Source organism: Gopherus flavomarginatus, chromosome 1 (assembly GCF_025201925.1).
Source record: "Gopherus flavomarginatus isolate rGopFla2 chromosome 1, rGopFla2.mat.asm, whole genome shotgun sequence".
Taxonomy (NCBI): Eukaryota; Metazoa; Chordata; order Testudines; family Testudinidae; genus Gopherus; species Gopherus flavomarginatus.
Window position 1 is genome coordinate 317,528,288 of NC_066617.1, and position 15,847 is coordinate 317,544,134.

The following is a 15,847-nucleotide window of genomic DNA, read 5'->3' on the forward strand; positions in this document are numbered from 1 at the left end:
GAAATGGAAAAAAGAAACAGTCCTCTCCTCTCAGGGTTCACTAGCCACATTAATAATCTTTTTATTCATATCCCTCAATCAATCTGCAACCATCCACCCACTGAAACTTCACTCCTTCCAAATGACCTCATTTTGTATGATCATCTCTCCACAGTGGTCACCAGGATCAGGAGTGATGCTCCTCCCAAAACAATGCTTTAAATCCACTCTAACCCCAATATGTCCTTGGTGATTGTCTGCCAGAACAAACTGACCCACTTTGAATTCTCACAATAATCAAATAATTTCAGTAAAACACAGCCTAATTCAGTAAAACCCTAGGACTGGGGTTGAACTTGTCAAATATCAGTGTTATACCTTGCATGCAGCAAAATATGCAAGAGCCTCTAGGTGGCAGCAATGTTTTATCTATATCTTATACAATTTAATTTGATTATAAAGAGGAAAATGATTAAAACAAGAATCCTATCAATTTGTGTGTTAATTAAAACCCTGTTGCTTACTCGTCGTTATGTTAACCAAATTGACATTCAACTGATAACGTGCTTTTAAAGTAGTTAAAAACCACTCTTTCTATATTACACATCCTTTTTCCACCTCATAGTTAGACCAAAGGTCCATCTGACCCAATATCCTGTCTACCAACACTGGCCAATGCCAGATGCCCCAGAGGGAGTGAACCTAACAGGTAATGATCAAGTGATCTCTCTCCTGCCATCCATCTCCATCCTCTGACAAACAGAGTCTAGGGACACCATTCCTTACCCTACCCTGGCTAATAGCCATTAATGGACTTAACCTCCATGAATTTATCCAGTTCTCTTTTAAAAGCTGCTATAGTCCTAGCCACATATCATACCTGTTTTTATTATTCATTCTTAGTCCATTTGTAACAAGCCTAATTCAAAAAGCCTAAATCACTGGATTTTGACTAATGAATTCTAAAGCATCACTTTTCTTGCTTTGTCTATTTGTAAAATGCAATTATAGATGGAAATATCTGTGTTGGGTTGTGGTGTACTGTGAAATTGATGTTTACCGACATTTATCAATAAAAATTGAATCCTTCCAAGCCTATTTATGTTGACCAGTACTTTATTATGAAAGTAGCTCCACTGATTTCAACATGAATAAGGGTGACAGAATCTGACTCCTAGGCAGCAGGAGACTGGAAAATCAACCAACGTCTCCCACATGGCAGTATACAGCATTAATATAAAGCCACTTACACTTGAAATTTTTTTTAAAGTAGTATATTTTCTTGAACAGCATGCATGTGAACTTTGTAGTTAAAATAAATTGTGGAATTTAATATAATAGTTTCAAGAGCCATCAATTCAGCAGAAAGAAAGCACAACTGAAGATACTGCTAATGTGTGTGTTAGTGAATTGCTAACACACACGAGGCGGAAGTGCTGTGCAATTTACAGAGTATGTACAACAAAAAAAAATTAGAGAGGAGCATCTCTTACATATACAACATAATAAAGAGATTTGTCTAGTACCTGGCACAGTTTTTCAGGCCCTATTATTTTATCTGACATAGTGGAGATCATTTTAAAATTGTGTGCTGAGCATGTACATTATAGCAGAGGATATGCAGATACTGTGCTGCTATGCAAAAGACAATGGTTCCTTTCAAAAGTCAACTCTGCATAAAAGAACAAAACTAACGTATCATGGGAACATACCACCAATGCAAAAAGGGGGAAGTACCAAACACTGTTGCACTTTAAGCTTTCAGGGAGAAACTAGTGAAGAGCCATTTCCCAGTTAATAGTTACCATGGAAACAGAATACTTCTGTGAGAGCACTCAAACTGCTGGGAAAATTATGCACTTCATGTACTTTTCCCTTGAACCAAACACAAAAGTGCTCTGTTTGTTAGGATTATCACCTTGACTCCTCAATGAATGAGGTGGGGGAGAGTGCCTTTTCTGAGGTTCAGTTTTATATTGCTACTGAACATTTCCTGGCAGTCTGTTAGTCTCCTTCATATGAAGAGTCACGGCAGCACATTCTGACCCCTTGAGAAATTAATTTCAGTTTAGTAGTGCACTAAGGATTCATCATATTTTAAAGCTTTGAAAATTGGTAAGTGCAAGGAAACCAACCGCAAACATGCACTTCAGTGGCAAACAGGAAAACAAATGTTGTAAATACAGAGTGGTAATGTACCATTAATGTTTGTGTTATATATATTTTACCTAATTAAGCACACATTTTAATACAAGAGGTTAGAACCATCAGTTGCTGAATGTCTTCACGTAGTAAGTCATAGGATATAATAAAGAAAAACTATACAACAATAAAAATTTAAAATCATACTAAATATCCTCAGTGCAAGCTAGGGTTGCCAACTTTCTAATTTGCACAAAACTGAACACCTTTGCCCCAGGGTTTCTTTTCCACCAGGCATTCAGGCCAAAAACTGGACATCTGACAATTCTAATGCAAGATGACAGACAAGGTGGGTGAAGTAATATCTTTTACTGGGCCAACTTCTGCTGGTGAGAGACAAGCTTTTGAATTTACACAGAGCTCTGTGTTAACTCAAAAGCTTGTCTCTATCACTGAAAGAAGTTGATCCAATAAAATACGTTACCTCACCCACCTAGTGTGGGTAATATCTGGGACCATCACGACTACAATATTACATTAATACAAAATGGTCAGGCCTACCTTACAATATTAAAGATCTGCACAAGCACTGGCATAAAAAGACTAACTTTCCACCATAAAATCTTTTAGGGGAAATGAAGCAAGCTAAAATCACAAGCAATACTTTAGGTGCCAGATGATATTAACAGTCCTGAAATGGTACAAAACTTCTTTTATGTACTATGGTAAACAAATTCTAGGATTACTAAATATTACAACTAAGCAAGTTATTCATTGTGAAGAAATTCACTAAATTTAATCTATTTTTCTGTTCATGAGGCAATCTTGATTTCAGTGAATAAATTCTCTTTTGAAAGCATTCACGTAACTCAACCAAACACCAGCTTTACTCGAAAGCTAATTTGCATGAAACAATTTCATTGGTTGAATAAGGGAAACTGCACAGATGGTGCATTACCTGGCCCAAATGATACACTCAGTAACACACAACACAACCATACACATTAAACTCAAATACACACAGCCTCTCAACACAGCACACGTTCCTCATTTGCCACTTGCACAAGTCCACAGAATTCTCCCAGCACAACATAACCCACCAACAACTCCACACAACCCACAACATCACTCTAAAGCAGAGGAGGGCAAACTTTTTGGCCCAAAGGCCACATCTGGATGGGGAAATTGTATGCAGGGCCACGGATGTAGGGCTGGGGCAGGGGGCTGGAGTGTGGGAGGGACTCAGGGCAGGGGTTGGGGTGCAGGAGGGGGTGCAAGGCAGGCAGTTGGGGTGCAGGAGGCATGCAGCAGGGGGCTCAAGACAAGGGCTTAGGGCGCTCAGGGCAGAGAGTTCGGGTGCGGGGTGCGAGAGGAGTTCAGGGAGCAGGCTCTGGGATGGCAGCGGCATGGAGCAGGGCTAAGGCAAGCTCTCTGTTTGCTCCGGCCCGGGTTACCTCGAGCGGCTCTGGGATGGCAGCGGCATGGAGCGGGGCTAAGGCAAGCTCTCTGTCTGCTCTGGCCCTGCAGCACTCCTGGAAGTGGCCAGCATGTCCAGCAATGGCTCGTGGGGGGTAGGGTGGGGCAGGCTGCTCCGCCACACGCTGTCCTCGCCTGCAGGTACCACCCCCCAAAGCTCCCATTGGCCACGGTTCCCCGTTCCTGGCCAATGGGAGCTGCAGGAGGTGGTACCTGCAGGCAAGAGCAGCACATGGAGACCTCTGTCCCCTCCTCCCCAAGGGACATGGTGCAGGCCGCTTCCAGGAGCAGCGCGGGGCTAGGGCAGGCAGGAAGCCTGCCTTAACCCCACTGCACCAGAGCTGGCAATCCTGCAGGCCAGACTGAAAGCCTTGACAGGCTTTCCAGCCCATGGGCCGTAGTTTGCCCTCCCCTGCTCTAAAGCCTAGAATCTCTGTTGAATCAATGTGAAGAAATGAAAACAACTACAAGCACGGTTGAGAGCTCTGTTTGTTTAGAATATTACCAGGTTCAATCATCAGTGGAATCTGTGGTCTGCTACAATTCAGTTTTTAAGTTCTAAGCCATTTGCTGCTTTCTTGCATATGTGAATTGATGAATTATACCCATGCAACATGGGATTTCAACTACTATTATTCAATTAAATAGCCATGAAACAACCAAACAGCCATCCAGAATTCAAAAGAAAGCTCACAAAAATCAGTTTTTCAGTATTTCACAACGTGATCTCCAAAAGACGGTTGATACACACAAATGAGAAAGTTGTTTTACATCAAATAACTTTCGTTCCTTGTCAGGATGAACCTCTTTTTGTAGGCCACATTATTAAATACAACTCTGAGCCTGATTCTTGTTTATACTAAGGCAATGTTTGGGCCGTGTCAAGGAGCTTAAAATGTGCATATATGCTCATTGTAATGCCTTTTTACACTCTTACAGTGATGTAAAATAAGGATCAGAACCATAGGTTTTAATGCATTCATGATTTCTCTCATGATGAAAGGTTAATGTTCCAACCAGCATGAACCTGCACTAATTTTCCCATTAAGAACTCACCTGTTCATCTTCAAGAATCATAGAAATGTGGGGCTGGAAGGGACCTTGAGAGGTCCCTGAATGGTGGGGCAGGACCAAGTATACCTACACCATCCTTCACAGGTGTTTGTAAGTATAACCCAGGGGTTGGCAACCTATGGCACGCGTGCCAAAGACGGCACGCAAGCTGATTTTCAGTGGCACTCACACTGCCCAAGTCCTGGCCACTGGTCCAGGGGGCTCTGCATTTTAATTTAATTTTAAATGAAGCTTCTTAAACATTATTCACTTTATATACAACAATAGTTTAATTATATATTATAGACTTATAGAAAGAGACCTTCTAAAAACGTTAAAATGTATTACCAGCATGCAAAATCTTAAATTAGAATGAATAAATGAAGACTCGGCCACCATTTCTGAAAGGTTGCCGACCCCTGGTATAAACTATTCTTAGAGAATGATTCTTACAGACTGATTCAGACTCAGCTCAGTTCTAATACAGTATTATACTTTACACACACAAAAATTCCCAATAGATAGCTAATGTTCAATTGCAGTGCAGGTGGTCCATAGCTAGCACTGTCTGGAATACATGAATTTCCTATGGTAGATCGATGGCCCAAATTGCATCCGTTATACCATTTTTTATAATGGCAAAACTCCAATGACCTCAGTGGAATTATTCCTGCTTAATGCCTCATTACTTACGCTTTATATATTGGTATAAGTGAGAGGAGAATCAGGCTCCAGGTCTTAACTTTTCCCTCTCAAAATTAATTTGTATTGAAGTTTAGGCAATCAGTCAGTTAATCTTCCACATGAAATGTTCTTCACAGAAACAAAGTGTAATTCCAGCAAGACTGAAAAGGTCAGGACACAAAGTATATCTCATTAGTACAAACCACCACTTTCTTTTCTCCATGGATACAGATGAAAGCATATTTCTCAAACCTGCCACAAACATTGCTGAACTTCCTGAAGTCCTTCTAAATCAATTACTAATGGGAAAGTAATCTATAAAAAAAATTCCAACATATCAATAGGATTCTCAGCTAAGGGAGTACTATAGAATGTGCAAGATTACTGTAGCAGAATGCACGTTGATTGAAAACACTGTTCCCAGTGAAAGGCTTTCAAGCCTGTTTTTCCGAGAACTGTGGGTGCTCTCTCCATGCTCACTCTTCTTTCCTTTATAAATAGTGTAAACACTAGTAATGCATTTAAGACAACCATAAAAATAATTTATAAAATATAGTTAAAGGTTATTTATTTAATGTTTATTAATGTTTCATCTTGTTTAATTTACTTAATACTACAGGAAACAAATGCTCCAGAATCAATATAACTAACATAGCTACATGTTCCAATAACAGAATAGGTTCTTTTTTTGGATTCATTTTTATTAAAACAAATACAAATGAAAGATTGCTACAAAGAAATAAATGTATTGTTCTCAATTTACCTAGTTTTAATGGCATGCTCATACAAGCAGTTTCAGATTTAAAATAACAAAATGCATTTTAAAAATAATGACCGACAGCAGATAATACACCTCTTATAACAGCATGAAAACTGAGGGGGAGAGTCCAAAAAAGTCTAAGGTATTTAGGAGCACAAGCCGAATTGAAAGTTCCTAAATTCCTTAACGAGACAAGAAGGGTGAGGAAATATCTTTTATTGGACCAGCTCCTGGAAGAGACAAGCTTTTGAGCTACACAGAGCTCTTCTTTAGGTCTGGGAAAAGTACCAAGGGCAAGTCTACATTGAAAATGCTACAGCGGTGCAGCTGCGCCACTGCAGCGCTTCAGTGAAAATTCTACTATGCTGATGGGAGAGCTTATCCTGTTAGCATAGTTAATCCACCTCCATGAGAGGCGAGAAGTCCTCCTGTCAACATAGCATTGTCTACACCGTCGGATAGGTCGGTATAACTGCATCACTGTTTAAATAGCTCTTCAGTCTATAGTAGCTCAGTTCTTGCTAATTCTTGATTTTGGTGAAAAACTACTTGCTACTCTTTTTTCATCCTATGTATAATGCTTTATAAATATATGAGAGAGGTCAGTGGCGTGGATATGCTTGTCACTCTCAAGATGTTTGGCAATTTGCCATCAGGATGACTGGCATATACATCAGAATTACAAATTCACTGCAAGTGAAATCAAATAATAACCCACAGCAGAACTAAGCAGGATACATAAATAATTGTCCATTTTCTGCTACTGCATAGGACTTGCTCTCTCCCATGATGGCTGTGTATCTTGGATTCCGTTACACTGTTTATATCCAACAGACTTACTCGGAAAGTTCAGCTGTGAATTAATGTCAAGATTAGATATAGATGGAACATATAATAAATCCCAATACACTTCACAGTTGAGACTGAATTAAGATACACAGAATCTTAAAACAAAAATGAGACAGGTAAAGAACAGTTTGTCCCCACAAACTTTCACCACTGCATCCCAGAAGGACCTAAGAGCAACCACATCTAGAGGAGGTTAGGTCAGTATACAATAAAGGAGGATGGAATAGTCTCCATTATTATGCTTTTTAAGGTCTTCTTTACAATAAAAACTGCCAACATTCAATTATTATTAATGGAAATTTAAATATCTTTTCAGTAGACTTTCACTGTCATACGTTCATTTTTATTTCCAAGCACTACTCTTTTTGTGGTTTTTCTTAAATCATGACTCTCTTGAAAAGTGGCTGTAAAACTGGCATTGTGGGATTCCATTTTATCTTTTCAATTACTTCACTACCTAAGAAACTGCTAGCCCTGCCAAATCAATGTGCGATATGAAAGTCAAGCTGGGAACTTTCAGGTTGCTCATTACAACCAGTAATAAGAGATTCTGCAGTTGGAACTTAAAAGTCAAGCTGGGAACTTTCAGGTTGCTCATTACAATCAGTAATAAGAGATTCTGCAGTTGGAACTTAAAAGTTTTGTTAATGATACATGGACCAGAAAAGAATCCTGCTCACTCTACCATAGCTCACTCTACCTTGGCTTTGCAGTACTACAAAGAGTAAAAAGCTGTGAAATCTTACTTTAAAACCACTACAACAACTAGTTACTATGTAAAATTCTTACTGAACAATCTGGTAACTTTTCTGAACACAACTGCATTCTGTACCCAGGTATGCATTGATAAGATATGCTTTTTAAAAAAACTAAACTACAGTACATGCTTAGTTCATCTTTTATTTGTTTCAAGGTAAAAATCAGATCGGCAAGATTTACAAGACATCTACGTGGTAAATGTGGCTCTCTTATAGAAACATTTAATATTTGTATTGAGTCGCAAATAATTTTAACATAATTATTTCAAAATATACATCCACCTTGGTAGTGAAAATAAATTTAAGCTGTCACTGATTCTAGCCATTCTTAAACAAGAATTAAATGTTCAATGATTCATAACAAATCTGTAGATAGAAATTCTAGACAAAAGCAACATAAAGCCCTGAGACAAGAAAAAGTCAATCAGCTCATTATGACTCATTACTTTCAATATTTTGTTTCTCCCAAGAAAGCAATCGTTTCCTAACTGATCTCAGCAGCTCAGCCTGAACAATCTTGCCCAATAGGCATTATGTATATTACTCTACTTAGCAGAGCACTTGAATTTTTATGTCCAGTGTAATAAAATGTGTATTTGGGCTGACAAAGAATTAAATGTAGTATTTAAACACTCATTTTATCCTTTTAAACTATTTTCATAATTACAGCACTACTTTAGTCTTCTGGATCACACATTCTTTTTCCTTATCTTATTCTGATGGTGCTCACTAGGTACTACAGTCTCTCCACCTTTCCAGTAATTCATTTTGCCGGATAAAATTTTGATACAGCACAGACCAGTAACAGCATTCCCGCCAAAAAGGGAAAAAACAAACAAACAAACAAAAACAAACTTACCAACTTGTTTCAGATACATGCCTCATATTCAAACCATGCTACAGTGAACACTTAAATGGAATATAAGCTTTTCATAATACCTATCTAACGAATTATAAAAGTTCTGTGAAAAAAAGAAAAAAAGGTAGTATACCTGTAGCCCACTTATTTCAAAGTGATTTCTAGGGTAAGAATAATAGACAATGCTGTGCAATACTGCACTGAAAGATCCTATGTCACAAAATCATCATAATTGGTAATGTATTTTATCCGACCAAAAAATGGGGTATGTGTGTGTGCGCGTGTGTGTGTGTAAAAACTGCGGGCAGAATTGAGCCCAGTTATTTTAACTACTGAAATCTCAGACCCTGTCATGGTATAATTCCCCACTCTGAACCTTAGCATCCAAAAGATGGGGCACCAGCATGAATTCCTTTAAGCTTAATTATCAGCTTAGAACCTGTAGCGCTGCCACCAACCAGGAATTCCAGTGCCTGGTACACTCTGGTCCCCCCAAGACCTTGCCCAGGGAACCCCAAAACCCAGACCCTCTGGATCTTACCACAAGGAAAGTAAACCCTTTCCTTCACCGTTGCCTCTCCCAGGCTTCCCCTCCCTGGGTTACCCTGGAAGATCACTGTGATTCAAACTCCTTGAATCTTGAAACAGAGAGGAAAATCCACCTTCCCCCCTTCTTTTCTCTCCCCCTCCCAGACTCTCCCTGAGAGAGAAAATTAACCTCTCTCTCTCCTTTCCCTCCTTTCTCTCCACCAATTCCCTGGTGGATCCAGACCCAGCCCCCTGGGGACTCACCAGAATAAAAAAAAATCAGGTTCTTGAACAAGAAAAGCTTTAAATTAAAGAGGGAAAAACAGTAAAAATTATCTTTGTAAATTTAAGATGGAATATGTTACAGGGTCTTTCAGCTAGACACTGGGAATACCCTCCCAGCCTAAGTATACAAGCACAAATTAAAATCCTTTCAGCAAAATACAAATTTGAACTCCTTCCAGCCAAATACACATTTGCAAATAAAGAAAAAAAACCATAAGCCTAACTCGCTTTATCTACCTAGTACTCACTATTCTGAACTTATAAGAGACTGTAACAGAGAGATTGGAGAGAAACCTGGTTGCACGTCTGGTCACTCTCAGAACCCAGAGAGAACCATCACCAAAAACTAACAGCACACACAAAAACTTCCCTCCCTCAAGATTTGAAAGTATCCTGTCCCCTCATTGGTCCTCTGGTCAGGTGACAGCCAGGCTCACTGATCTTGTTAACCCTTTACAGGCAAAAGAGATCTGAAGTACTTCTGTTCTATTAAACCCTATTATCTGTTTATGACAGACGCAAAAATGTATTTCTGTTGATTAACAGACAATGTAAGACAGCTAAGGTTAATGTTAACCCACAGATGCATCAAATTTCAGAATTTTACTATTAAAACAAATACAGAGCCCTTCATGGAGAAACAAGCTATTATATATGTACGCAAGTGCTTACTATCTCTAAAAAAAATTCTACATTAAAATAATGTCCAAAGGCTTCTTACGCATATAAAAAAGTAAGGAATTTCTTTCTATATTGCAATTTTATTCCGTGCCTACCTGGTTTATCTAGGCATTACAACTCATTTCATGCCTCACAGTATTCACCACTGTTCTGAGGCCCCCAAGAAAACCATCTGAGCTGCAACTGCTAGAAAATATTTAAATAAAATGAAAAGGATACATAGCTAAACAAGTACCTGAAGAGAATTACTACAGTAGCAGGTTTAGATTGGCCCACAATAACAGATCTAGGAAAGCCTCCGTAGAACCCAGGACCCAGGCAGTGCCATGCTAATGTAAGGTATAAATATGTTCCTAAATCTTCACCACTGTGAGCTGATAAAAGGACTTGTCCACATTATGGGCTAGATTTTCAAAAGAGCTCAACATCCTACAACTTCCATTGTCCTCACTGCTATGGCCAAGCTTGTAGGATCAGAAGAAGCCCCTAAAGGAAAAGAGCCAACTTCTTTGTTTAGGATTATTTTATGGTAATCCAGAGGAGGACCCTTTGTTTACAGTATCAGAGGGGTAGCCGTGTTAGTCTGGATCTGTAAAAGCAGCAGAGAGTCCTGTGGCACCTTACAGACTAACAGACGTTTTGGAGCATGAGCTTTCGTGGGTGAATACCCACTTCGTCTATAAGGTGCCACAGGACTCTTTGCTGCCTTCGTTTACAGTCTCCATCAATTTCCTCAAGTCCTTCTATAAGTCAAAAAGTAAGTTATCAATAAGTGGCATGGTCAGCTCGAAAACCTTCAAAGTTTGTCTGACTAACCAGGAATTGAGTCAAGTGACCTGTGTACAGCATATGAGGCAACTATACTTCAAGTAAAAAGAAAGGATCAACAACCAACCTATAGAACATAACTGAATAACCTTGCAGGGTCCCTGCACTGGGCCACTATCTTTGGCAGCTACCTTGGAAGAGATCAATGGGAATAATCTGCAAGATGGAAGCACTAAATGAAGTGTCAGAGGACTTAAAAGACTCCTCTCACACTCTGTTTTTCTTGCCCACTGGCTACCCTGGGGAAATGGCCTACCCTTTCTAAGATAGTGTGATTCGTGCAAAACATGAGCAGCTACCTTTAAAGGAGAGCATTACGACCTGTTGCCTTGTCTACACTACAGAGTTGCAGCGCTGGTGAGGGGGTTACAGCGCTGCAACTTAGGATGTGTACACACTTGCACAGCACGGCCAGCGCTGCAACTCTCTGTTTGCAGTGCTGGCTGTACACCCGGTTGAGCCTCGGGTGTAGAGGATCCAGCGCTGGTGATCCAGCGCTGGTCAGCAAGTGTAGACACCCACCAGCATTTTTATTGACCTCCGTGGCATAAGCAGGTATCCCAGCATACCTTAGAAGCCTCTCTGGTAATCATGCAAACTCCACTGCCCTGGGCTCACCTGACCCCTCCTTTAAATGCCCCGGGAATTTTAAAAATCCCCTTCCTGTTTGCTCAGCCAGGTGTGGAGTGCAATTAAGCAATCAATCACTCAGCGACCATGCCTCCACGCACCAAACGAGCCCCAGCATGGACCAATGCAGAGCTGCAGGACCTCATAAGTGTTTGGGGAGAGGAGGCTGTGCAAGCACAGCTGCGCTCCAGAAGGAGAAATTATGATACCTATGGGCAGATATCGCAGTCCTTGATGAGAAGGGGCCATGAACGGGACGCGTTGCAGTGCAGGGTCAAAATTAAAGAGCTGAGGAGTGCTTACTGCAAAGCTCATGAGGGAAATCGCCGCTCAGGAGCTGCCCCCACGACCTGCCGTTTTTACCAGGAGCTGGATGCCATACTTGGGTGTGACCCCACTGCCAATCCTAGGAGCACGATGGAGAGTTCAGAGCAGGGAGAAGTGGGGGAGATTGTAGAGGACGGCGACAGTGAGGCTACTGGCGTGGAGGGAGACACTCCGGAGTCCCAGTACACATGCAGCCAGGAGCTCTTCTCAAGCCAGGAGGAGGCTAGCCAGTCGCAGCAGCTGGAAGTTGATGGTGAGGAAGAAGCTGAGGATCGTGCTCGGGGTAAGTAGATTTTTATGTTTTGGGAGAGGAGGGTTTTGGTTATGGCTGCCTGCCTGCATGCCTAAACGTGGAATAGCCCATTGATTTGCTCTATCACGTCTCTGTAATCTGCCTCGGTAATCTCTTGAAAAGTTTCAGCAAGAGCGTTTGCAATTTGCTTTCTCAAGTTGATCGGGAGAGCCACCGTGGTCCCTGTCCCGGTCAGGCTAACTCGTCCGATCCACTGTGCAGCGAGGGGTGGGGAGACCATGGCTGCACACAGGCAAGCTGCATAAGGGCCAGGGCGGTATCCACATTCCTGTAGAAGACCCTCCCTCTCTTCCCAGGTAACACGCAGCAGTGATATGTCTGACAGTAGGAAACCCTGTTGAGAGTTTAGGGATACTTGAGTGCAGGGCGCCAGGTTCGCGTTTCCCCAGCCCATGGCGCTCTGTTGTTAACCCCCCCCTCCCAGCACGTAGCCAGCCACGCGGTGCGCTCCGGTGTTCCCCACCCCCCTCCAAGCAGGCATCCAGCACCGCGGTGTGCTCCAGTGTTATGCACCCCCCTCCAAGCAGGCAGCCAGCACCGCGGTGCGCTCCGGTGTTTCCCACTCCCCCTCCAAGCAGGCATCCAGCACCACGGTGTGCTCTGGTGTTCCCCACCCCCCCTCCAAGCAGGCATCCAGCTCCGCGGTGTGCTCCGGTGTTCCCCACCCCCCTCCAAGCAGGCATCCAGCTCCGCGGTGTGCTCCGGTGTTCCCCACCACCTCTCCGGAGCACACCGCGGTGCTGGATGCCTGCTTGGATGGGGGTGCATAACACCGGAGCACACCACGTGGATGCTTACATGCTGGGAGGGGGGGTGGGGAACACCGGAGCACACCGCGGTGCTGGATGCCTGCTTGGTGTTCCCCACCCCCCCTCCCAGCATGTAAGCATCCACGTGGTGTGCTCCGGTGTTATGCACCCCCATCCAAGCAGGCATCCAGCACCGCGGTGTGCTCCGGTGTTCCCCACCCCCCCTCCAAGCAGGCATCCAGCACCGCGGTGTGCTCCGGTGTTCCCCACCCCCCCTCCAAGCAGGCATCCAGCTTCGCGGTGTGCTCCGGTGTTCCCCACCCCCCCTCCAAGCAGGCATCCAGCTTCGCGGTGTGCTCCGGTGTTCCCCACCCCCCCTCCAAGCAGGTAGCCTCTGTGTATTACATGGTTCTATCTCTCTTTTTTCTAGTGACCTTGACTACTGCAGCCGGATCACCGGCCTCACGTAGGTTGCAGAACTTGAGACGGAATCCTAGAAAATCAAAAGAAGAATTGATCAAATCTGTTATGAGCCACTACAACAGAGAAAGTAGGAAGACACAGGAATGGAGAGAGAAGATGTATGAATGGAGAAAGAGTGTACATGAATGGAGGCAAACAGAAAGCAGGAGAAAGGAATTGTCTGCCAAAAAAACCACAAAGCAGATGATAAGCCTCCTGGCTCGCCAAACTGAGTCTTTCGAGTCTCTTGTTGCCATGCAGACAAATATGTACCGTTGTAACCCACAGCCCTCCCAAAGCCCTCTTCCTTGTTCCCCAGTATTTCCACAAAACAACTTTCTCCAGCAGCCAGTTCCTTATTATCCCCAGCTGCCCCCAACACCTGTACGATCACCTACCAGCCCTGATAACTATAATTCTTACCCTGTTCACTCCACCCCCATTATTCTGCAGCATAGTAATCCTGAAGTGCAGCAGACATTGAATAGTGATCAAAATAGGACATATTCAAACCTGTGAATGTACAGTCCACCACCCCAACCCCCTTGCCTGTTATGTACTGTATGTTGAATAAAGGTTTTCTTTCTTTTTCACTACGTTATATTATTGCTGGAAGTGGTAAATATTATACACCAAGGTAAAGCAAAGCACAACAAATGCATCAAACATTACTGTTGGCTCTCAGCATCAAACTGCTCCCTTAAAGCATCCCTAATCCTTGAAGCCCTTTCCTGGGCCTCCCTATTAGCCCTGCTCTCTGGCTGAGCAAACTCATCCTCTAGGCGTCGAACCTCGGAGGTCCATTCCTCACTGAATCTTTCACCCTTCCCTTCACAAATATTATGGAGGGTACAGCACGCGGATATAACCGCGGTGATGCTGCTTTCCACCAAATTTAGCTTCCCATAAAGACAGCGCCAGCGTGCTTTCAAACAGCCAAAAGCACACTCCACAGTCATTCTGCTCCGGCTCAGCCTGTAGTTGAACTGGTCCTTGCTCCTGTCAAGCTTCCCCGTATATGGTTTCATGAGCCAGGGCATTAAGGGGTAAGCGGGGTCTCCAAAGATCACAGTGGGCATTTCGACGTCCCTTACTGTGATCTTGCGGTCTGGGAAAAAAGTCCCGGCCCTCAGCCTCCTGAACAGGGAACTGTTCCTAAAGATGTGTGCATCGTGCACCTTTCCAGGCCATCCTGAGTAAATGTCAGTGAAACGCCCACGGTGATCCACAAGCGCTTGCAGAACCACGGAGAAATACCCCTTGCGATTAACGTACTCTGATGCCAGGTGGGGTGGTGACAGAATAGGAATATGCGTCCCATCTATTGCCCCTCCACAGTTAGGGAACCCCATTTCTGCAAAGCCATCCACAATGTCCTGCACGTTCCCAAGAGTCACGGTTCTTCTTAGCAGGGTGCGATTAATGGCTGTGCAAACTTGCATCAGCACCATTCCAACGGTAGACTTTCCCACTCCAAACTGGTTCGCCACCGATCTGAAGCAGTCTGGAGTTGCCAGCTTCCAGATTGCAATAGCCACCCGCTTCTCCACTGGCAGGGCAGTTCTCAATCTCGTGTCCCTGCGCCGCAGGGTAGAGGCAAGCTCAGCACAAAGTGCCATGAAAGTGGCTTTTCTCATCCGAAAGTTCTGCAGCCACTGCTCGTCATCCCAGGATTGCAGGACGATGTGATCCCACCACTGAGTGCTGATTTCCCGAGCCCAAACGCGCCGGTCCACGGAGCTGAGCACGTCTGTTACTGCCACAAGCAATTTACTGTCTTCACAGTGAGGCGATTCAATATCATCGTCTGACTCCTCACTCTCACTCTCACTCTCACACTCTTTTTGCAGCTGAAGGAATAGCTCCACTGCCATGCGTGATGTGCTGGCAACATTCATCAATAAGGTCGTCAGCTGCTCAGGCTCCATTTATAACAAAAATCGCAGAAAAAGCGCTGTAGAATCACAATGCCGCCAAACTGCTCGGAATGTGTAGCAAAGCACCACGGGGCGTTGGAACAGGAAGCGGAAAGACACTCACACTTCCTTCCCCTTCCCACAAGCCACAGCGCCGAAATGGGACGAGGTGCTCTGTGGGATAGCTGCCCACAATGCACCACTCCCAACAGCGCTGCAAGTGCTGTAAATGTGGCCACACTGCAGCGCTGGTTGCTGTAAGTGTGGCCACTCTGCAGCGCTGGCCCTATACAGCAGTACTAACACAGCTGTAACTACCAGCGCTGCAAAACTGTAAGTGTAGACATGGCCTGTGATTTGTGTGAGAGGAGACAAATGGAGAGGTCTGTGTGTCTGTGAGGTAATTATAATGTAAAGTAAGGGGGGGCGGGGGAAGGTCTTGGCATTATTTCAATGCTTCAAACAAATGTTCTGTTTGTATTTGTGAGACCCAATTGAAAAAGGTCTCCATCCCCCATTCCACAGTCTGAGTACTTTTATTTGTTTTAGTTTTAAAGTGAACCTAACT

At 43.4% G+C, this 15,847-nt stretch overlaps 2 protein-coding genes across 3 annotated transcripts in view; one reads left to right on the forward strand and one right to left on the reverse strand.

Moving 5' to 3' along the window:
- The window catches only part of COG6 (component of oligomeric golgi complex 6), an 85,679-nt gene that overhangs the window by 53,230 nt on the left and 16,602 nt on the right, over positions 1-15,847 (reverse strand). The gene's annotated exons all lie outside the window — the stretch shown is intronic.
- LOC127049557 (zinc finger and SCAN domain-containing protein 29-like) lies at positions 11,215-13,933 on the forward strand. The gene is made up of 2 exons (XM_050950483.1): positions 11,215-12,122; positions 13,332-13,933. The coding sequence occupies exons 1-2, from the start codon at positions 11,600-11,602 to the stop codon at positions 13,880-13,882; spliced, it is 1,074 nt and encodes a 357-aa protein (XP_050806440.1). The 5' UTR covers positions 11,215-11,599; the 3' UTR covers positions 13,883-13,933.

What these genes read in the sequence shown, in the direction of transcription:
- LOC127049557 (XM_050950483.1), top strand. Translation starts at nt 11,600, where the DNA reads ATGCCTCCACGCACCAAACGAGCCCCAGCATGGACCAATGCAGAGCTG. An exon ending in AGCTGAGGATCGTGCTCGGG is followed by an intron (nt 12,123 to 13,331) that starts GTAAGTAGATTT and finishes TCTTTTTTCTAG; the next exon opens with TGACCTTGACTACTGCAGCC.